The sequence below is a fragment of the Amia ocellicauda genome, chromosome 21 (assembly GCF_036373705.1).
Source record: "Amia ocellicauda isolate fAmiCal2 chromosome 21, fAmiCal2.hap1, whole genome shotgun sequence".
NCBI lineage: Eukaryota > Metazoa > Chordata > Actinopteri > Amiiformes > Amiidae > Amia > Amia ocellicauda.
The window spans coordinates 19,211,858-19,236,354 of NC_089870.1; the positions used below are offsets into that span (position 1 = coordinate 19,211,858).

General features: G+C 42.9%; 1 protein-coding gene across 3 annotated transcripts in view; it reads right to left on the reverse strand.

The window, feature by feature from the left end:
• Nucleotides 1-21,834, reverse strand: part of ttc7b (tetratricopeptide repeat domain 7B) — a 43,476-nt gene extending 21,642 nt beyond the window's left edge. For all 3 annotated transcript variants that reach the window (XM_066694087.1, XM_066694086.1, XM_066694088.1), the window contains exons 1-14: nucleotides 21,630-21,834; nucleotides 20,175-20,329; nucleotides 19,894-20,062; nucleotides 18,014-18,144; nucleotides 13,807-13,928; nucleotides 9,551-9,629; nucleotides 9,205-9,377; nucleotides 8,484-8,547; nucleotides 7,700-7,837; nucleotides 4,912-4,995; nucleotides 4,502-4,606; nucleotides 3,311-3,428; nucleotides 2,678-2,735; nucleotides 1,663-1,735 (exon numbers count right to left, since the gene is read on the reverse strand). In XM_066694087.1, coding sequence (XP_066550184.1) covers nucleotides 1,663-1,735; nucleotides 2,678-2,735; nucleotides 3,311-3,428; nucleotides 4,502-4,606; nucleotides 4,912-4,995; nucleotides 7,700-7,837; nucleotides 8,484-8,547; nucleotides 9,205-9,377; nucleotides 9,551-9,629; nucleotides 13,807-13,928; nucleotides 18,014-18,144; nucleotides 19,894-20,062; nucleotides 20,175-20,329; nucleotides 21,630-21,750 — 1,590 coding nt within the window. In that variant the 5' untranslated portion in view covers nucleotides 21,751-21,834. The remainder of the gene's footprint in view (nucleotides 1-1,662; nucleotides 1,736-2,677; nucleotides 2,736-3,310; nucleotides 3,429-4,501; nucleotides 4,607-4,911; nucleotides 4,996-7,699; nucleotides 7,838-8,483; nucleotides 8,548-9,204; nucleotides 9,378-9,550; nucleotides 9,630-13,806; nucleotides 13,929-18,013; nucleotides 18,145-19,893; nucleotides 20,063-20,174; nucleotides 20,330-21,629) is intronic.
• Between the last annotated feature and the right edge of the window lie 2,663 nt (nucleotides 21,835-24,497).

Here is a 24,497-nt window from a genome sequence, read left to right on the forward strand (position 1 = left end):
ATGCAGTTTCTATTTTCCCATCTTGTGGGGTTTCAGGTCACATTTCTCTTCCCGGCTCCAAGTGGATTCTATTTGTTCTTCATTACTATGGAAACTGTTGCGTCACTTTGAACATTAAAAATAAAATGTCTTAATCGCACCCCCTTTTTTCCCGAGGGTGGAGCGCACTGCTGTAAAGGTAACACTGCTGAAATAACCCTGGGAAGCATCGGCAGCCTCTGTCCTGTCTGCATTGATTAACTATGCATCTGATGATTTGCTTCATGAAGCACTGTGTAAACTGCATAAATATCACATGAGGTCTGGAGCAAATGGAGAGAGAAAAAAAAAAAGAGAAGAGGCATACCTCGAAGTGGCAGATGAATGCGATCGCCTCTTTAAGGAGGGAAGCAGATGCGGCCGCCACACTCGCACTGCTGTAAATGCGAATCCAAATGAACGGTGCGTGAATCTGTACACTAACGAAGCAATGTCTGCCACACGCCTGATGTGGTTTTATCTGCAGGGCTGGGATTTCAAAGGAAGGTGTTCATCTTGGTTATTGGTGGTTATTGGTCCAAAAAAACAATTTTGAGATTCCCTCTTCCCCACCTGACTGCAATAAGGCAGCCCTCAGTGCGCGGTGAAAGGCAGTCTTGTTAATGAAGAACAGGGCCTTCTCCCGCAGGAGTCAGAACCTACATATCCTGTTCAGCTTCGCCTCCAGTCACTCAGCCCAAAATAAATTCTAATCTTTTCTGAACACTTCACTTCCTCGAGCATCAGTTTGACACATCAAGCTTTAACGAACACGGATTTGGGGCTGCATCCTCAGCAGCGAGAAGCTCCTCGTGTCACCTACAGTGAGTTTTCTCGGCAGAGTGTTTCTCAGCGAAATGTGATCCTTATTATGCCTGAAAAAAACAAAACCGGAACCATGCATTTATTTTTTGGCGATAATTAAAACACCTCTGGGCCCAGGGAGCAGAAGAGGGGTGACCAGAGACCTCGTGCAGGTAATAAACGGTGCGATCAACCCCAAAGACAAACACACACAACTATAACTGCCACGTCTTAAAGATTAAGTTGAACACCCATTGCCGGGCCAACACACATCCCTGTTCTTGAGGCCCTGACTGATAGCAGCTGCCGAGCGGCTGACAGTTCACGGGAGTGTCATAAAAATGCCAGGCCCGGCCGCAGTGGAACAAATGGCTAAACGACGATATGAAAAAGAGTCTGTAACGCGAGTGCTTTTCCTGCAGACGAAAATGTGTGATTCAATTTCAGGCTCTGGCTACATCTGGGGTAAACTGATCAGAGCGATTAACGGCGACATCACTGATGGCGAGTTTTCCATTAAAACAGAAAAGGTCAGGCTTCAAAACATCAGCCAGTGTGTGTGAAGGAACACTAAACCTCGAAGCAGCCCTGTTTGAATGTCCCTGGAAAGAGCAAATGGGGTTGGACTGGAACCAAACACTCAAGACACGTTTCAAGCGCACTTTATGTCAGTTAAGACAATTTGGGAAGTTTTCATTACTCTTTAAGGCAGAAGAAATCATTTAATGACACAATGAATTTCTAACAAAATGGTATTCATTACAATTAAGAAAGAATAAATAAACAGGGATAAAAATTATTATATTATTATTATTAAACAGTAGACATCGAAGGTCTCACCTGTCGGGAAACAGCCAGCTGTAGAGCCAGGTAAAAAGCTGCCAGGTGGTCAGTTGGTGACAAATTCTGGGCTCTGTGAAGCACACACACACACACATTGTTAACAAATATCAAAATAGGCTAGTTTTATTGTTCTGTTCACTTTGCACTGAATAGCTCCTTCACGAGATTATTTAAAAGCCTTGGAGGCCACTTTCACATTGGTAAGATTTTAAAACTACTCTCGGAGGGTCAAAGAGAGGCCCACTAGCACACAAACAAGTATTCATCAACGAAACATCATATTGCTAGAAAATATAGTAGATCAGAGGCGCGATAAATTGTGAACTGTGAGATGAGAGATGCAGTTCTTGGGAATCCTAATTTCATAACCAAGAAATGTTTAAAACTCCATCATCAGCAACAAAATACATCCCACTCCGAGCAGCTGCAGGGCACGAAATCTGTCAGCTGTCGGAGGTGGTCTTCTCGCTCCGCGCTCGCCGAGTGACGGTCACGGATGGTAACAAATGGGGCAGCACATTAAGAAGTCAAATAACTTTATTATAAAGAATTAAATGTTAATGAACACTGTGTGAGCGATTAGACAGAGGACCGTTTTGGATAGATCTTGAAAGGACTTAATGATCGTCTGGAAAAAGAATGTCATCCCCCTTCTGGTAACTTCAGTGTCAGGGATCGCTTGTGGCAGCTCCAGTTACGATCACCTCACAGACGTCAGGGAAAAGGAGACATGGATTTGCGCGGCGCAGTTTACTGTGTTACACCTTCCCAAAGCAAAGGGATTTCCGAGCATCTCTCCTCACTTCATCACTCCGGTGTCGAGTGCTGATGTGCCCAGTCAAACACTACAAGTCCCTGTGGTGCTGCACTACACACGACTGTATGCTGGCATTACTCTGAACTACATCATTCCCCCACACCCCACGAGCCTGGGACAGTGGAGTAGATTGTACGGGTGTCAATATGAATTCCCAGTCAAAGATCTGTGAAACAGACTGAAAAACTTGCTCACCTCTGAAAAGCACCAAGCGCTTTCTTCTGATACTCCTCCTGCATTCCTCGCAATGATGCTGAGAGACAGGGGACAAGGTTTTCTGCTCAGAAGTGCATTGGTAAAAGGGTTTGTATAATAGCCAAGTATAATTTCCATAAACTATCATTTACAAAACAACAACAACAGCAACCTCTTATTGGTACAAACTCATAGACTTTCATCTGTGTCGCGGTTATTGCTCATGGTTATTGTCCCTGAACTCTTTTTATGAAATACATGTGAAGAGCACTTCAGAGCAAAGCCCTTTATTACAGGACACGGTGTATTGCTGGTGTGATTGAAGGCAAATAAGGCCGCTTCCAGCTGCTTTATAAACAATATCTCTGCCATAACCGAAGTACGGCTTCCATATCAGGGAAGACGACAACATATTTAGCAGAAGTCTAATCAAAGGCTGCGATTGTATCCTGTCGTACGAGAACACAAAACTGAGCTAAACTGTTTGGTATTGGTGACAAGTTGCAGACACTTCCCCACAGTCGAGCCCTGGTGAGCAAAAAAAAGAGCCCGATCGGTCTTGAAAGGAGCATTTTATAACAGGTGCACAATAACCCCCATGGAGAAGCAATGGCTCCCCTACTCACCACTTACCATCAGTGGCCCTCAGGCTGTACACCAAACCGATAGCCAGGTAGCCTTTGGCCCGGAACTCGGACGCCTTCTCTCCCATATCGACCACCATCTTTGCAAAGCGCTCGCCTTCCTCCAGCTTGGAGACAAAACAAAGAGACAACATGCCAGATTTAATGCAGGATATTCATTGTATACATACACACACACACCAATCCACTCGTCGGGTAAAAGGCACTGCAAAAACATCCGTTCTCCAGAGGGACGCACGTCTGTATCAATGCTAACAGTCTACCTTCCTCAGCCAACTGTCAAATTCATTAATGTTGCAGTGGCTTATATGAAATGTGAAAGTGTAGGAACGAGGGCCTGGGGCAGCGAGGTGCTTCGATTCCTTCAGCCAGCTGTAGAATCCCCAAATCGGCTTCTGGAACACTATAATGGAAGCTCTGATTTAGCCCAAAATTACCCATGAACACTGTGAACCGCTGTGCTCTTTTCAAACTGCGAAATGTACAGAGGGGGGAGAGTTCTCTTCAAGCCAGATGGTTTTAAATAAAAGACTTCAATGTTTTCTGAATTCATCAGAGAATCCTGGAAACATATTCCGACTTAATCTTAACGAGCCTACGAGCCTTTAAGCGCATTTATCAAGGAACATTTTTTAATTATGAACTTATTCCCCTTTTAATTTCAGCTTGAGGTCAGGATGCATTAACTGGAATCTTTTTTTTTTTTTTTTTTTTTTTTAATGCTGGAACATTCTGTCTTTTAAATAAGAATGAAAAAAAAAGTTAAACAATCTGCATGGCTCCCATATTGTATTACATTAAAATCAAGAGCCTTGGTTCAGGACTGAGCTTCCAACATCTACCAGCAGGACCATCGATACATAGGTTTAAAAACCAGCTGCTGCCATGGAGGTTAAAGATCCCTGCTAGCAATGTGTACTTAAAGTATTAACTTCTCTAAGCAAAAGAAATACCGAAGCAACTTGTGCCAGAAGAGCACAGCACGAAATAGCGTTTGCATTCTGCCTCACAGAAGAATGCAATGTACAGCTCATATCAAAACGGTGGGAAAGTAGGTCATAGCCTAATAACACATTCCGCAGCATGAATGAGTAGCTCAGTAATGCAGCAGAAGTCCGCAATGAGAACAGGTCCTTAAGCCAATCGGGGCCCAGGTGGCTGCCGGATGCACACAACTCACCCAATGCAATGTGCCGATGCAGAGCTTCACCGCGAGGAGGGGAATGGTGGGGTCGTCTGGCTTCAGCCGAATACACTCCTTCAGCACACGGACGGCACGGGCCGACTGTACACGGGTGGGGGGGAAGCGATGAAAATGACAGTTAAAAAAGATTGAACCCACAACCTTGTCAATCTGGACTTAGGCATTTGTTCACATGACATATTTAAGTGTCTGTTCAAATGAATCTGATAAATAACTACCTGTAGGGCTTTCGGATATTGAACTTCAACACCATCGTTCTGCTATTCTGTTTGTGAGGTTTGTTTGTTTGTTTGTCCCCCACCCCCCATATAAAATATATTGTGTTAACTTTTAAGATGAATCGTGTAACATTTACCCATAATCCCCCACACAGCAAAGTCACATACCTTCCCAGCAGCCATCAGCGACAAAGCAAACTGATACCAAAGGTGAAACTCTTCAAACACAAACTTCATGGCTCGTTCCAGACACTGTCAAATTAAACACAAGAATGCAATTCATCCCCTCGGAAGTGGAGAGAGACGAAAAACAAAATATACAGAATAATGTGAATTGATATTTACATAATGCATAGGAAACAAAAACTTGTCTCTGTCTTCTCTCCTCGGTCTACTAGAATAAGCAGTCTTTGCGGCATATTTTTACATATTTTTCAAGGGAACAAACATGCTGGTAGCTGGTAGACAAAGGCAGGTGGCCTTACAACACAGCAGGGTAGACCTTGCCCGTCTACTGAGGGCCACACGAAAACAGCTACAGTGAGAGGCTTATTAATGAAGGTATATGTGCACAGTATTGGGTAAAAATGATGGAATTTTATTACTTTCTGTCTTGTAGAAGCAGTCAATATAATAAATATTTAATGTGTTTGTAAGGGAAAACTGAGCATCGGACAACTTAATAGCCGCCTTATTGGGAATGTTAATCAAACAGCCATTTAATGAGGCTGATATGTGCGTGGAGATTATTAACTCATCCGCAGGCGGTTTAAAGATACAAATGTTTTAGACTTTGATTAACAAGAGGCTGTGTTATTAAGGCTAAGGGTGGGGGAGAGAGAGAGAGAGAGAGAGAGAGAGAGGGGAACATGTCATCTACTTCATTATTTTTATGCTATTCTTCATCAATCTCACGATTTTCATATGACTTTCCTTCCGAGTTACAAATTATCCATCTTTTTCACAAGTTCCTCAGAAGATTGTTGAAGACAAAGCAAAACCCAAGGAACGGTTTTTGGATGTTCGGGCGTTTACTATTTTCTCTTGCACACTGCATTGCTGTGGGCATTCGCAAAATAAAAAACGCGTGAGGATAAATATGTAACAATACCTACAGAAGTTCAAAAGACAGCAAAGCACAAACAACAAGCATGGAAAATGATTTCACAGTCACGGTGCATGCTTTAGCTCTTTGAAGCCGCCGTTATGAATCTGAGAGTGTGGAAAATGATTATGGACTCAAACAAGCAGTGTTTGTTAATGAGCAAAAACAGCTCAATGAAATAAAAAACACAAAACATGTCAGACTTTAAAACCTGGTCAGAATTTAAATGGCAATCCAAAGTTTCAATGTACTCTGAAGAACATACTTATTTAGCGTCACAAACAAAAACCAAGTTCCCAGAATGTTAAAATACAGTAATACCTTGGTTAACAAATCCTGTGTGAATGAATGTACTTAATAGCAAAGCGGACCGCCCCCCAAAGCTTTTCAAAAGAGAAAAATCTGCAGGATACCCTTGCCCTGTAAATGCACCTGAGAGTGATTTGTTTACATTAGTAGTAGCCAATCACTGAAGAGGTTAATGAGTGTCCCTAGCCTGGTCCAATCAGTGAAGCGGTTCTTGAGTGACCTGGTCCAATCAGGCTTCGGCAGTCTGACCTTCCCCTTTGTCATTGCTCAAGCCTTGTAATGCAAAATTGATTGTTTTTATGTCTTTTGGCAGTGATCAAATCATTTTATTACCCCCCATTATATCACCAAACGACCATCTAATGCTAGTGCAGCATAAATCCATCATTTTGGAATCCGAAATGCAGATCGTAAAGTGAGAGGAGAAAGCGGCCCGTTCCACACAGACCAAGAGAAGGCTTTGGAGCAGCAAGCTCCCTCACGGCTACAACATATTTCATGTTTCCAGACATATTTAACAATTTTTTTTTAGCTTTTCATTATATTTTTCCACTGTACCCCACTCCCCTCTTCCTGGAATGCTTCCCTATACCTCCTATGTTATTTCTACGTCTGGTAAAGTTTAAAGCCAGTGGCAGCAATAGTGTATATAGAAGGCCAAACTGAGGACAATGTTGTTGTTTTACAGTAGCTGAAGCTTTCAGAGGAATGTCATTGTGCTGGCTGAGCAAGCTTGCTCACAATTATGAATTAATGCACCAAGGCCATTAGAATTCATCAAGTTTTAGAACATTTAAAAAAGGCAATCAGGAGGACAGCGAGAGAAAAAACGAAATACTTTCCTGGCTGACATGGAATGCAAACTCTCTCTATAAGAGCACTAAAGCCTGGTGGATTTCCGGTTCTCTCTACTATTTAGATGGCTCCAAACATTCACGCCAAATCAACATTCAAAATGAATAAACCCCACCCCTTATCTCTTCGGTACGCTGCGTCTCAAAATGAGTTACCGGAAAAAAAAATATATATCAGCTGCTTTTATTAAAAGCTGAAGCCTAGGCTAGGCATTTAAGCGAGGCAGGCATAAGGTGCATTGCTGACATGAAGTACAGTAATTAAAACCATAACTCACACAGAGTTATGCAGCAAAGTTCTCTCCATTCCAATAATATCTGTCACATTTCAAAGCATAAATAAAACATGAGGGTTTGTTTGTTTTTCCTGGGAAAGGGGTTATTTTGCATCAGCTGTTGTTAAATAGATCTTTACTGCACGGACAGCTGCCTTGTTTTATTTTTACACGGTGTGGCTAGTCTATCGAGTACAGAGGATACACGGCGAGGTGTTTACTTGAGTCCGACGCAAAGGATGTATTTATTCACTGAGGCCAGCTGATGAGATCGAGATTCTTTCAAAAGATCAGCAATCAGGCTCCGATTACCACTGAGATGGTTTGGATTGTCTCGGCGGTCCCGGCTCCAGCCACACATTTAAAACATAACGGAAATGCACAGTCAATGCCTGGCATATAGGTTTGATTACCTCAGACAGCATCTCATATTGGCCTCTTCTTCCAAGTGCTATCGTTAGCAGGTCGTACACCACTGACGCGCTTTGTAAACTGATGATGCGGTCGCTGTTGTGTTCCGGAATTCTGCTTAGGACTGCATCCCTATTGGCCTAGAAGGAGAGGGAAGTAAACATTTGTTCAGAAGGGAAAAAAACTTCAGATTCAACTCTACAACCTTCATTCTGACAACTAACACCTTTTCCATTGTGTACTCTCCCTCATTACTTCAACAGCCTGTAAAACAGAGATACTGGCTCTTCCAGAAAGAAAGCCCAATCCAATTAATGAAAATAACTCCACGTTTACTTAAAGAAATATTTGAGCTCTTGATAGAGTTACGATGGATTTCTGGTCTGAAACGCTTTCATTACTCCTGCACTCAACAGGATGGATCTTTATTATTATCAGCACTGGGGTGGTGGGGGGAGACCAGTGCGGGAGGAGCCATTAAGAAAACATCCAGGGAGGGAAAACATTCATAATTTTGTGTGGGGGGTGGCAGTGTATGATTGCAAACACGGCCCGTGTGTCACATCTGCGAAAGATTAATGAAGGCACAGGCGATCTAAAAACTAATAAAAATATATTCATAAGGCATAAGTAAATACACAAAAACACACACACTCACGAGCACAAATCAGAAGAGTAACTGCACTCTAACATGTCAGCAGAAGTAAATCTCTTATTAAAACTAAATAAGTCTTAACAAGCACTTTTAATAGGCCTTTTGCTTGACATAAGAGAGCTCTGTCTTACCATTGACTCGCTAATTAGGAGCAGCAGCAGAGCTTCTTCTGTGTTTTCCTGAGGACAGAATATGCTGCAATTAAGAGAGAGAGGCCATTAGTGCTGGAGCAGCTCTTACACACAGCCCGGCGCTCTGTGTCTGCACTCGGCACAAGCCGGGGTCAACTGCAGAGGTCAGCGCTAATCACCGCCATGATTACTGCGCTGGTTTGGGAAGGAATGACGATGATATTCTGTTCAATTATGACTACGGTGATGATTAAGCAGTAATGGCGGGTATTATCACAACTCCACTTCAAAGAAAACATGTCTTGCTTGTTTTCTTTCTCTTGCTCAATGCTGCCACTGTTGGCGTTTCCAACGCTCGAGTTTCCTCACATCATCGCACAAGCCTGTTGCTCTTATCCCAGCACAGAAGCTGAAGGCTCAAATGCTCTGTCTGACATGATTGGAGATATTTTCTCTCCTTAAAGACTTCAGCAGAGCATCCTGAAGCCTAGTCTAACTTTGGGAAGACCCCCTGAAATTCTTGTACCCCTGGAACAAATCACTATAACAAAGACAACCTGGTGAAGTACACATTTTGCAAACAAGAATGAAGACACAGTCCACTGTCATGGTGGCCAATCAAAAATAAACACGCATCTTTTAAGTGCATGTTGGACATGTGAGGTTCTGCGCTTTTCTTCTTGCTCGTGAATGGGGATCCCGGTGCGGGCGGGCAGCGTACTTCTCTCCAGAGTAGACCCTGGGCCTCCTGGGCAGGGCGTAGTCCTTGGTGTGGGAGGCCTGGCGCAGGGGGTCGTCCAGGGGGGACTGGTGTGGGGGGTCTTCCAAGGGGTTCCAGTAGCTCTGCTCGCACATCCCCCGTAGCAAGATCTCGGCCAGCTGCCGGGCAATCGTCTGCGGAGAAGCGAGCACAAACTCAGGCCTCCGAGAACCAGAGCATCTAATGAACGACTACATAAAATAATGTTTTTAAGGTTTTAATAATAAGGTTTTTGTGCCCTTCCACTGAGAAACACTGTACGCCCTGCTAAGTGGGCCGGGGCTGAAGAAACTGTCTGGGATCTTACCATGCGCAGGTTCTGGGTCGTTCTCGTCTCCACGGCTCTCAAGATCTCCCTGAACCGCCCCACACCCCTCGTCAAGTTTCTATGGTGTTAAAATGTTTAAAAATAATAATAATAATTATGCAAAGAATAATAATAAGGCCATCTAAAAGCACTGCATGACATTGTAAACAATCTCTGAAGGAGTTAGTCTCAGCTATATATACATTCATCTTACTAACTGAGGACCAACTGAAAAACAAAACTTGATTCCAAACCCCTGCCACAGCATCTCACCAGAAAACAAACAAATACAATAAAGTTAATACATATCATTATTACTATTATCGCTCTTGCTTATCCCCCAGATTATATTCCAGATAGAAGCAGATCTTGAAACGTTCTCGTTGCTCGTTTCCAAGGTAACGTCCCACAAAGCCAGGTTTGCTGAGCGAGGCTGTCGCAGAACCGGCGGAAGAGCTGCGCTAACCGGGGAACCGTTTGTCATAATGGAAACGATCAATGAATCAATTAAAACAATCAGGTGGGCAATAGAGAGAGCTACATGGGAAATAAAAACTAAAATATCAACAAAAATGCCTTTGAATTCAATTGTACACACAAATATTTTGCTAGCCACTCATATTCCTAAATTTAAGTTTATTGTGTACATTATTAACACAGCCTGGCGATTAAAGCAGATGTTAGGATGATCAGGATGTGGCAGAATTAATTTAATGTTTTATTGTGTTTTCTTTTTAATAACAATAATTTATTATTATTAATAATAATACAGAGAATACCAGCTATGTAACAGATGAGGGCGTCCATTAAACATCATGACAGCTGTGACCCAGAGGGCTTGGAAATTGGAGCTTTACTTCCATTAACTGAAATGAGATAACGTGGCGTGCGCCGTGCAAAAACTGTAGAGAGAAGCGTTCTGGCACAGGCCATTGATAAGGGATTTAAATTCCCTGCTGCTGTAGTATTGTACCGCAGGGGTGAAGAGGTCACCTCACAGCACTGCCCTGCACACCAACCATCCTGGTGTGGAGAGATGCGTTTGCACACGCCACCTCCAGTCACGCCACCCATCAACACAGCCATCACGTGTTGATGTACGTCCAGATATGCGCTCCAAACACATCCACACTTTTGAAAGGCTGACCCCGCCACATACAGGACATGCCCTGGCCTTGTAAACAACACAGAAGCCACAGAATTTTGCAAAGTGGATCTCGATATAACTTTCACCAGTACAGGGAAAAACGCAAATGAGAATCCAGTATTTATTTAAGCCTCTCGTGGTGTCGTGGTGCAGTGTGTCTATTGACAGCATGATCTCAGCCACAACAAAGGTCTCCTCATTACAACAGACGTCTTAAATTGTATCCTATATTTAGCAAGGGCAGTCACTATCAGTTTTACTTGTGAAGATATCCAAGTCTTTCAGAGAAAACCAATGAAGAGTCAGAGATTCTTTCTATTTTCTCTAACTATCTGCAACCCAAACGGAAAAATGCACCGGCACATAGATCTATTTAAAGAGAAATGTAAATATGACCCCTATCTATTGCGAATGTTTGAGGAGCAAACTGTAATTACAGTCCTGTGTGTTCCTGTAATAATGTCTGTTGCAGGAGAGGCTTAGGCTCTGATAGAAAATAGTGATCAGATTGTAGCACGATAAGCATATGTATGTTTCCGTGTAGGTCTGCATGTATGTGTGGTACTCAGTGTAATCCTGCATGTGGCTTTTCAATTTGTTCCAATGTGTCAGATAGGGGGGATTTAATTTGTCTGCAACATTATCTCCAGTTTCACAGAGAGAATGTGTATAAATATATATACTTTGTTACAAAAGGTATTATTAATTTGCAGTTATAGATCATTTTCACATATAAGATGCCTCGGTATCAAGATTTCTCTGTGCAATTTAACTACATACATAGATGGATAGAGATCTGTCTCATGACCTCGCCAAGCTCTTAAAAAATGAAAACCAAGGCCAGCAAAGGCCATCATCATGTCCCAACTCTGACTCTGCAACCAGACTGCTCCTGCAATCTCAATTCGGCAATTTACAGACGATAACAAGGACGCTCAAGTCCACTTCGTTTTAACTATGATCAGATGACACTCAATTAAAATCTGCTTTCTTGAGAAAACGCCTGTTAAGCCGCGAAGGGGAAAAAACTGTGAGAAAAGAAAAAAAATCTGCTAATTAAAAACACGAGCTCCACCAGATGCCTACTACGGCGCATTCGAGAATCCTTCAAAAGTCTTTGAGACTCCAGAAGGAAAATACTGCTCTTGGTTTCATTAAATGTACTTTCCCCTTCAGCTTCACTGCCGTTTCCCACGTCCAGAAATGGCTGAGAGGTAGATTTAGACAAACAAGTGCACATGAAAGACTGGAGCACAGGAGAGGGAGGGGAATAAAAGGTTAAACATCAGGGCACTGGATGTGTGCAGAGCATCCCTCAGCAAAGACACTCTCGACTATGAATCTAATTCTCCCAACGAATGCACTAGCTGTCACGACCCCCGGATACGCCGAGAGTTAAACAGTGATCGCCCCGCCAGGCCCAGTGGCTCTTTAATAATCCCATGCTGTTCGCAACATGAAAGACCGGGGGGATCAGCAAAATTTGCTGCATTCATATTTCAGATCTCTTATCCTACACCACACACGCTCCCTGCCGTATCTATTTACACGCACGTCGTGAGCTTAAAAAGGGGAGTCATAGCAATCCCGCAGATATGGTCCTTACATCACGGCCGAGGGATCAAAACAAAAATAGGAACCTTTATTCATACCAAACCCCTCCAATAAGTCACTGAACCACTGAACTGTTTTCTCTGGAAACAGGCAGTATGCTGAGAAGATACAGCTGGAGTTGAAGGCCTCTTAACTAGCACTAACAAATGGAAATAGTACATGTTTGATGGAGTAAAGAGTCTTCCTGCAGACCTATGTATATTCAGTATCAGTCTTATAATAAAAAATGCTCTTATAATTGGTTTTCTGCTTTATATAATACTAATAATAATAATTGAATAAGCCTTTGTGTCATCTGCTTGGTTGCCACCAGCTCTGACCCAGTTTATCAACAGCACCAATGAGCACCATTAGCACATGACCATATAAATGTTACAATCATACCTTAACCAGGAACCTACACAACATCTACTGCACTTTCTACAGAGGGATATAAATCCATCTACGGGCAAATTAGGTCTCGGCTCACGACACTTTGAAATCCGTCACCGTCCCATTCCCCTTCACGTGCCTTGAAGGAGCTTTGGCGTCCTCCACTAAACACACACAATATGGGTTGTATACTCTGCACGCTGAGTGCCAGGGCTTGGCGCTCTCAGCTGCTTTACATTATATGGAAAGTACAGAAAAAGAAGAAGAAGAAAAAAAAAAAAAAAGAGAACAGGCCAAATAATAATAATCAAAATAATAATAATAATAAAAGTATAATGGGTACTTTCCAGAGATTACAACCACATATTTCATAGCTTTTTTTGGTTACAGAAGCTTCTGTTTAATCTCCAACAGCTTAGCTAGAACAAATTTTACTAATAAAAAATAAGCCTTGATCATATTATCTGAAAGGACTGAAATGTAAAACTAATCCTGTAACTCAGGTTTTTTACTGGACTGTGTGCAAAGGAAATATTGATGTACAAATGACAGGGGAATGCTCCAGTTCTTAAGGTTCAATAACCTAGACTAGATATAGCACTACTCTATTCACAAGACGCACAGAGAGATACCTACTTGCGATCTTCACATACATTAAACCTGAAATGTAAATTATAGCAACAGACATTATGCAGGACATAGACTCGACAAACAGGCCACCATGTGCGATACATCATCTTTGAGCTCATTAACCTCATTACACCTCCTACATCCTTAGAGAATGGTTGTTTATGCAAAATAATAATAATTACTGAAATACATTTATTACTGTTGTTGTTGTTTGGAGCACAATGAAATCAGAAAAAGTTAGTTCAATGCTTTTGTTATACTTCTACAACACACTCAAAAGAAAACGCAGCGCTCCACCAGCCTTCATGATAATGTATATTTATACTGCACACACGCATTGTGATTTATTTATTTATCTATTCGTCTGTAATGATTCTCCAGTGGCGAAGATCAACCCTGGGACTGCACATAAAACAGCGCTGGCTGCTGTCACACTCGAGCCAGGCCTTTGATGTGCCAGTTGAAAGGCTGCTCATCACAAGCCTCTTCTTACCCATTTTTGAAGTGGATGACATGGGCCCTTTGAAGGCCCGTCTCCAGGAAGTAGCCCAGCTCCTGCTCCTGGGAGACGGGGCCTGGCTTCGGACTCCGGTTGTGCAGGCCAGTGCTGAGAGCCTGCGGAGAGACACAAGAGCCACAGATCACAATCTCCGTCTACGAGCCCCAGTAGGTTATCTTCAACTCATGACCTCCTTCCACAGCTCGAGCCATCGGAAGCAACGTATGTCGGGCATTTGTCATCCGCGCGGTGCCTCTGCATTACAGTGTAGATGGCGAGGGATGTTTCCAGGTGTGGGATATTCGATGCAAGTGGCCAAAATCTTTAAAAATGTAACGATCTGGTGTTGGAATCTAGGGAGTGATTCCGGTTCACCCTAATTACCGTGAACATTAAATGTATTATAATTGAGGCAAACTGAACACAGGGAACACCCACTTACCGAAAAACAAAAGCAAAAAACGAAGCAAATCCATGCGTCACGTGCCGCAGTCGGAATTGGGATTAGAAGCAGCGATTTAACTCGCTCACACTCTCTCCCGGTGGTACAGCGTGTATCTGGGTCATTTCAGAGCTGCCCACCCACACGTCTTTTATGTACTAGTGTGCAGAGCCAAGTGCAGGCACATATTGAAACTAGTCTACAATTCATGGCTTCCTTCACATTTTAATGGACCAGAAGAAGTGCCTTGATATCATGACATTAGCAGCTTAAATGGAACAGTCAAATTGGACATAAAAAAAGCAGGATGACTCGAATGAGATTAGGCTTTTAGTCAGCATTCACATACCAACATATTCTAATAAAGCTGTCAGTTAATAAAAGGCATTTAGTCGTCTTTGTTTATCCCCTCTACATCCTCACAGTAAAAAGTAAACAGCTTGGAGGAACAAGGATGGAAATGAAGTATTATATTGTGCTATAAACTCTTACATCTGTTTTCCAGCGTTCTCCAAAGTATATCATTTATCGCCCTGAGCTAAAACCCCCCAAACTGAGCACTGCTATGCGAGGTATTTACACTGGTTTAGGGGGCACCAAGTGAAGTAATACCTCTTTGCACACTTGCATCAGTACACTTCTGTTAACACCACCCCGATGAAAGCAGAGATATTACTGTTTATTTGTGCCTATCAATCAATGACGACTCCTTTAAGAGCACATCCGACCAGCCCAAGAAGAGGCAGAGAGGCGCTTTGTGAATCTAGAGAACTGGCTTCATTAGTGTGAAAATACAACTAGACAAACACAAGTTAAGTGTGCTTAATTAAGCATAAGCTGACGTGCTGAAGGTAAACCAATACAACAAAACCAACACTGGCGCTTAAAAACCTCCAAACACAAAACGTTTGGGGCCGGGGACACTAGCCTTGTAAATTAGATGCTTTACATACCACACACAGGGATAACGGCCTATGAAACTTTAATCACCTCTAAATACGTGCAACTTGGTTTTTGTTTGTCTTTGGCTATGAGAAAGCTGTCCCTTGGGTATTGTGTCCAACAGATGTGAGCTGAAATCCTTGAATGCATTAAAACTGAGATCAAAGTAATTTAAGACCAATTTGGCGGATTACTGGCATCCGTCGAGCACACCTTGGGATACCAGGGAGGTGATTGGCCCAAGGAAGCAGCGCGGCACGGAGGAATTCTTCAGAGGAAAGCTAAATATAGCCAAATCTTGGCCCATTTTTGACTCGACGACCACTAACATTCCTTTGAATTCCAGGGAAAGAGTCAAATTAATGCAGCAGTGAATTTGGACAGTGATCTGAGTTAACAAGGTCTCGGGATCTACTGATAAACAGTCAAAAATCATTGAAAATTCACTGTAGAAAAATCTGAAATTTGAAACAGACCCAACACAAATTATACTATCCTTAATTGTTGATACAATGACGGATGACACTGTGTGACAAGTTTGATGATTGTAAAGAAAGGTTGAGACACATCAGTAGCGAATTACCATCACCTTTATTTTTGACACTGGCAAAGTATCAAATGGAATATTAAATATGCTTATTAATTTGCCAAGAAGGAGCATAATATTAATATGCACGGGCAGAAAGCTTCAATCCAGTCTGTTTTGTGTGTGTCGGGCTTCTTTACGCATAAAGGAAACATCAAGCCATGAATTCTCCATGAGACAGATTGATTCTCCGGATGAGACAGTTTCTATTAAAATCTACATTTTCTTTCTACCTTGAAGAACAACAGTCTCCTTCTATACCGACCCACAGTTAAAAATAAATAAAACAACTAAATTCCACACCGGCACTTAAATCAAAAGGTTTGTTTTAATGTCTGTACAGTTTAGGGTTTGTTTTTCTGCTGTGGGCCTTCATGTACAGATGGCTCTGCAGATGTGGAGTCAAGGAGAGAAACATGAGGAGCATTTTTCTAAACCTGAAAAACTGCAAGCTTACTTGAAATCAGAAGGAAATCTGTCTGCAACACGGAAGCATGCTAATTAACGTGGAGCGTTTAATTAGCTCTGTAAAGCGCAGGCGGCTCGTCTCACCGCACTGGGTGCTGAATCGACACCAAGCCTCGAGTTCCTTTTTCTCTTTTTGTGAAACTTTTAAAGAAGAGTTTTCAGAAAGAGGGGTTAAACAAACAGAAGCAGGATGATTTAAAGATGAAGAGAGGACACTGTCGTACTAAGTTTAAATAATTAAATAAAAGTGTTATATACTGACAGGATTCAATTTCGACTAAATTGTGACTTTACCCGACAAACATGTATTTTTACGCCCACCGAAATCGTTTTAATCACGTCCACCATCTTGGATTTACGCAAACAAATAATCCATAAACATACGCTTTTTTATGTAACGACAAAAGCGAAATGTATAAAGTAATTACAATTTAATTATACTATAAATAGTGACTAAACTATATTGTTTACTTTTTATAGTTATTTAGTAACCAAGTTAACGTGGAAAAACTGAGCTGGCAAGGAGATGGGAGTCTTGGCGTCGTGATCACTGCCTTAGCTCACTTGGGCCAACACACGATGTGCTCTCCTTTTCGTACCCGTGCACCGGAGCTGCGTCAAGGTCAGCCCGGCCAAGCTTGGCAGCGAAACGGCGCCTGCCTCATTAAGTCCCAAAACCCGACCACCCACCGGCCCGCTCGTCCGTGTCCAAAAACTCCCTCGGCCCGATGAGTGAAGACTAAGTAGTGAATGAGATGCCAATTAACTTGGACGGTTACATCTTGGCAGAAGGTGCCGCGGGGAGTTTTTCCTGTCTTGTGCACAACTGGAAATCTTGAACCATACTGTGTGGATATTTATTTATTTATTAAAGGCGGTTAAAATAGGCAGTATAGTCCTGATCTACAAATCACACAGAAAACTAAAAACAAATTACGTTGGGAGACACAACGCACATTCTTGGACACTGAGGCAAGTATCAAGGCGCAGGCCAAGCTCATTTAAAGCAAAATCACAAGGGGAAAGGCAAAATATAGAAGTTAAAAAAATAAATATCGCTGGCACATTGATCTGGGGCGAGAGCCAGTCCAGCCCCACCGTCGCTGTACTTGGGCCATCCGACATCGAGACTTTAGCACCAGACTGGCTTTCGAGAAAGGCTATGAATAAGCTGGCGAACATGCCTAAGAAAAACACGATCCTGTGGAAATGACGAACTCCAGATGTTTTTCCAGTGACTTCTGCCTAACAGCCACACCCAGCGGAACAGAGACCGCACCCTGAGCTGCAATTTGAACACAACCAACTCAACCGCCCCCCACCCACACACACTAACAGGGCTGTTCTGCAAAATGAATGCCTTTGCAATTATAATAAGGACTTTAAGACGAAACAAAAAATTGCAACACATCAGGATTAGGCCCAAGCACACCAAACCCTGCTGCAGAGGCCCCTGGTGGCAGTAACAAATCTGTAAGTGACAAACTTTCAAGAGAATATTTTATTATTTCCCCTAATAGTAGTGCAAGGACCATTCTGAGACATTTTCTTTATTTTTGTGTTTCGTTTTGGAAGCCCAAAGGAATTACTGTGCAAGTTGAAAACATAATAACTACCCCCTAATAAAGAATAAAAAAGTGAGACATGAAACACTGCATTTCTTGTGTGTGTGTGTGTGTGTGTGTACGTCTATTTAAGCTGCACTACAACATTACACAATCCATGACTTAAAAGAACTTTAAAATATAAAAGTGTTAGCAAACCTTTTCCATTTCCTGGAGGTACAGCAGGGCAATGTCTCCGGATTTCTCGTAACAGGTAATGATCTCTTGGTTAGAATCCACGTTCCGATTAGTGCCTGGAGACGCCATGGGCACTTTCTCTAAGCACAGACCTAAACAATTAGAAAACACATCCCATTTAAGTGACCTTCAGAGAAAAGTGGGTGCAAACACTAAATCATTTGACGCCAAACATCAAACTCGGTTAGGCCTTCGACGCGGGCCTCCAGGCAGCATGGAAAATGTGAGTAAACTTGAGTCTTGCCAGAGAACCACCCTGAAATATAAATCTTGCAGGCCATCAAAGCTAGCTGGACAGGCTACGAAAATAGCAGAGCTTCTTAATGTTTTATCAGGTACCTGGTAACAGAACTGGGACGTCGTTATGACTTTGTAAAGTAAAACGCAGCCAACGGTTATGTAGCAGTTACCCACGGCTGACTAGGTCAAGGGTAAGGCAGAGGTGGAGTTGAGGAATCGAGAGAAAATACAGATTGGAAAACAGACCGGGACAGGATTAGTAGGCCCCTGCAATATCAGTCAATTAAAAGGCTTATACACCAGCTAATATTAAAATTGGACATAAACAAAACAAAAAGGTGAAGCACCTTCAATGCATGTCAATGTTAGGTAATGTAATACTCCGCTGATAATTCTCCAGCACAAAAGGGGTCATTTTTCTAATTAAAAAGGTGAAATGCTATCTGGTCGAGAGTACGGCACCTGTAGTGTGACCGCCACATCATCATGAAATTAGCAGGACTGGCTGTGAATAAGACATCTGGTGTGCCAAAGCTGCAGTCATGCATTATGGGAGTAATATTTCATTGGAGATGCTAAATGGTGGGGGGGTGCAAAGGTTGTCATGGAAAAGTTCCCAAGAACACATTATTTATTAAGAAACGCTTCTGAATTTGTAAACACGGTGTGTGTCAGTGATGTACGAATATGAACGGCCAAAGCGGCTCAAACTGAGACCCGAGGAGGGGACGGGCCGCGCATGCCCTTATATAGAATTACTCCAGAGCGCCGGCTGGGGTTAGAGGCACGGGCGCTGCGACTCCGATGCCTTGACACACATAAGTAATTCATAATTGTGTGGCACTTTCACAGGCTCCAATAAGCTCCTGTGTTACTCTAAACAGAACTGAATGACCCCTAATCAAGTGACTCATTAAAATTAAATAAGAGTAAAGCTGCACAATTATACAATGGCATGAGACTCGAGTGCCCTCGGGGGCGCGCCACAGAGACACGGCGCTGCTCCGCTTTGACCGTTCGGTGAGAAAAAGATACACGGAAAACAAAACACATGTATAGGTTCCTTTTTTTTTTTTTAAACATATAGGTTTTAGTACAGTGAGTGGCGCTTGAACGGATTGTAATCACAAGACGACTGAGACCTGCTGCGCCCAACCTTCTAATTAAGAGTGAAGACAGAGGGACGTCAACATTTAAAGGAAGGCAGCGTTCTCTCATGCCACATCCTACACTGAAAAAAATCCACCCAGCTTCGGCTGCAGCTCGGAGTGAAAGACGAGCTTCCACTGCCACCCCCTGCCTACAAGCCTTCACTGCAGCTGCGTCCAACACATCATCAGCTGGTGGAAAGGGCTCTCCTGGGCAGTATGGACAGTTTGTGAACGATGGGTTCCCGGCACATGCTTTTGATTGAGGAATACACAGCACAGATTACAGAATGTGTAATATGCATGTAATAACCTGTAATAATCCTGATAGTTTCGAGTGGCGCTGAAGAGAACTGAAGCACAGGGACGGAATTAAATCATACTCCCCCAATTACAGCATCATTCCTCTACCGTCCCCCCCCAACCGCAGCCCGAGCTTGAATCACGCCTCACCTTTCGTGGCGTACGCCTCTGCGATCATGGACAGGCGGTACACGGGAATCCCCACCAGCTGCATCTCGTCCAGCCCCACCCTGGCGTAGAGGCTGATGGCGTCTCCGTAATCGCCCTCCACGTAGTTCAGCTTGGCCATCAGCAAACTGGCCTCCTGCATGTACTCCGGCTTCCGAGATTAACAATCGTCAACACAAATGCGTACACAAAGTAAGCGAAAGACCGTATGAATTGTGTCTGAAGGTTCAATACGGTGGTTAAACATCTGAAAGCGGCGTTACCTTGAGGTTCCCCCTGTCCAGAGCGGCCGTCAGGTGTTTCCTGACCTCCACCAGCCGCGGCTTGGCCCCCCGGGGACTGGCCCCCTGTTTGATGGGGTTTTCTTTCAGGTATTGCTGGAGCTTAGCCTCCCCGAGCAGGAGCTCCCCCAGATCATCTGAAACACAACAAATTATATCAGCATTTGTTAAAAGCACATCCTTTCTGCACAACAAGCATCACAGACAACACACAGACATCAAGCATCTCAGAGGGCAACAGTGCAGTAATCGTAGGGACTCATGGACGGATGGCACATTCTTAAGACATGTACAAATATCCCATCCTATAGGTTAAAAAAATAGATTTTCAGAACTATTAAGTGCCTCCGAGAATGTGATGTATCTTTAATTTGAGGAAATGCAGAAAGCAGACAGGGTAGGTTAAAAGAACAATCACTCAGGGAAGTGCACTCTCCAGGAATCGACGGTTGTGTGTCGAAAACCTGCCACCTTGCGAGAATGACTCTCACTGGAAACAGAAACCACATTTGACTGTTTGGGTAAGTGAGCAGGTTACAGATCACGAGCATCATGTGCGACACGGAAAATGAATAACGGCGAAGAACATTCATTCCAAGAGGGATCACTGGCCACGAGCGATCTCAATGGCTGCCCTTGTTCTGCGCCCATGTGGTTCCTAATCAGATTTGGGATTTCATCACTGGTGAGGAGTCACATCTGCATAAAAAAAAATGATACTGTGTGTGTGTGTGTGTCCGATCAGGAAGTGTTTGTGAAATCTGTTGTTGGGACATCTCGCTGTCTGGCCACTTGCTAACGTGTGCCAATGATCTGCTTGTGAAAGGGATTTCCAAAGTAAATAGGTACACAAACTCCAGACAGTACTTGGAGTAAAATACTTTAAAACACCTGCTAATTTTCATTGGTTCACATAAAAAGTTATGATTTGTAGAAAACTATCTCTAGATCAGAAATTGGAAACACTTCTTCAGATCGATTAAAAACTCAAGCTGCAGTATAGGTGTTTCATTATCATTAATATTATGATTATACTTCTTTCCAGTTGATGAGACATTTTCTTTACACTAATCACTGGAATTGCCTTTTTTTCATGATTAAAATTCGTCAAGCCCAAAGCACCCAGCTAAGGAAATAATTGTTCAATAAAATGCCCCTGATTTGAGCAGATCTGTCCCCCACACTGAGATGGACAAACCTAAAGCATCACATGACACATTCACACAGCCCATCCATCTTTTATCGGGAGTATTTTGCCTGTCTAAGGGCAATCCCGGCTGTTGGGATACACGATAATACACCGCGTAGTTCCCATTCATTCGAGCTGTCAAGGCGCTGCACGTCTCGGCCTGGGACTGTCAGGAAACTCCGAGGCTTCGGTATGCAGCGCAAGGCCCAGATTATGGACACATCAGCTGCTGCGGTTCCGTGTCCTACCGTTTGATATGAGCTTGGCCGACAGCTGCCGCACCAGCTCCGGGATCTTGTCCCACTGGCCCTCGGACCGGCAGCGCTCGATCTCCGTCTCCAACCGGGACCCCGACTTCCTCGCTGTCATCTTTCCCCCAAAACCGAGTCTCCGGGCTGAGACGGAGCACAACAAACCAGGGCAGCAACAGCGGCGCGGAGGAAGCGCGGCTGCGGAAACAGCGCCACCTACCGCAGGAGGAGGGGGATCTAATTGTGATTCAGGATGTCAGTGCAGTAATAGTAATTTCTTAATTAACTACAGTGTCCCATTGGAAAGTTTGCAGTGCAATTATATCCTAAACTTTTGTGTTTGTCTCAGATTGTTTTAAAAAAATTACACTTCACACTCAATCAAATTATACACGTCTTATAAAGCAATAAGCAGAATCAGACATGTTTCTGTTACACGAGTTTGATAGTTTCTATTATTGTTTCCATGTAGCCCACTTTTATTATTATGAATGTATTTTTATTAAGAATTATATTCTGAGTGGACAGAAACATGCACTTTTGCTGGCTTCACACTTATACCCATCGCCACTAGAGGGCTCCCAAATCCACACAATAGTAAGTTCTCATCCTTCTTGGTGTATAGCGAGTATTGAGAGTATTTTTCAAAATATAGCATCTAAACTGTGACTGGCGACCGTTTGCAGGATACCTGTCCATGCACTGTGTAAACTGGTCTTCTTGGTGTAGCCGAGACAGGTTTATTTATGCTGAAATCATATTTAATGTATGTCCTAGTTTTATTTCAAATGTCTATATTCCCGATTTAGAAGTGTATTTCCACATTATAGAAGCCAAGGTACAGAGCTTTGGAGATTGTAACTTGCAATGCAGCTTTTTAAGGAAACAGAATACGCCAGTAGTGAAGTGGACAGTGTTTTTGGAATAGTGATTAAAAAGGTTTAAGTTGATTATCAAGGTCACGACAACTCTTGATTTGACTTGATTTCAATTTAAATCTTGTCAAAATTGCATTCCATCCTAATGTTGAGCATCCCTTACCTTTCTTGATCACACTGTACAACTTAATTGTGAAAATGCTGTGCTTAAGAGAATAGGAGTAAAGTACACCTACTAAAATGATACAGTAATAATTCAAAAGTTATACATTGTGGAAAGGGAGCAACTAATATACTATAAATGCAACATGCTTGACATCAAGTGTTGTAACGTTTCAGTACTAACTAACATCTATATAGATGTACATTATACACAATTATTCACATATATATATATACAGTGAGGGAAAAAAGTATTTGATCCCCTGCTGATTTTGTACGTTTGCCCACTGACAAAGAAATGATCAGTCTATAATTTTAATGGTAGGTGTATTTCAACAGCGAGAGACAGAATAACAAAAAAATCCAGAAAAACGCATTTCAAAAAAGTTATAAATTGATTTGCATGTTAATGAGGGAAATAAGTATTTGATCCTCTATCAATCAGCAAGATTTCTGGCTCCCAGGTGTCTTTTATACAGGTAACGAGCTGAGACTCTCTTAAAGGGAGTGCTCCTAATCTCAGCTCGTTACCTGTATAAAAGACACCTGTCCACAGAAGCAATCAATCAATCAGATCAAACTCTCCACCATGGCCAAGACCAAAGAGCTGTCCAAGGATGTCAGGGACAAGATTGTAGACCTACACAAGGCTGGAATGGGCTACAAGACCATCGCCAAGCAGCTTGGTGAGAAGGTGACAACAGCTGGTACAATTATTCGCAAAGGGAAGAAACACAAAATAACTGTCAGTCTCCCTCAGTCTGGGGCTCCATGCAAGATCTCACCTTGTGGAGTTTCAATGATCATGAGAACGGTGAGGAATCAGCCCAGAACTACACGGGAGGATCTTGTTAATGATCTCAAGGCAGCTGGGACCATAGTCACCAAGAAAACAATTGGTAACACACTACGCCGTGAAGGACTGAAATCCTGCAGCGCCCGCAAGGTCCCCCTGCTCAAGAAAGCACATGTACAGGCCCGTCTGAAGTTTGCCAATGAACATCTGAATGATTCAGAGGAGAACTGGGTGAAAGTGTTGTGGTCAGATGAGACCAAAATCGAGCTCTTTGGCATCAACTCAACTCGCCGTGTTTGGAGGAGAAGGAATGACCCCAAGAACACCATCCCCACCGTCAAACATGGAGGTGGAAACATTATGCTTTGGGGGTGTTTTTCTGCTAAGGGGACAGGACAACTGCACCGCATCAAAGGGACGATGGACAGGGCCATGTACCGACAAATCTTGGGTGAGAACCTCCTTCCCTCAGCCAGGGCATTGAAAATGGGTCGTGGATGGGTATTCCAGCATGACGATGACCCAAAACACACAGCCAAGGCAACAAAGGAGTGGCTCAAGAAGAAGCACATTAAGGTCCTGGAGTGGCCTAGCCAGTCTCCAGACCTTAATCCCATAGAAAATCTGTGGAGGGAGCTGAAGGTTCGAGTTGCCAAACGTCAGCCTCGAAACCTTAATGACTTGGAGAGGATCTGCAAAGAGGAGTGGGACAAAATCCCTCCTGAGATGTGTGCAAACCTGGTGGCCAACTACAAGAAACGTCTGACCTCTGTGATTGCCAACAAGGGTTTTGTACTAAGTCAAAGGGGTCAAATACTTATTTCCCTCATTAACATGCAAATCAATTTATAACTTTTTTGAAATGCGTTTTTCTGGATTTTTGTTGTTGTTATTCTGTCTCTCACTGTTAAAATACACCTACCATTAAAATTATAGACTGATCATTTCTTTGTCAGTGGGCAAACGTACAGAATCAGCAGGGGATCAAATACTTTTTTCCCTCACTGTATATATATACACATGTGTGTA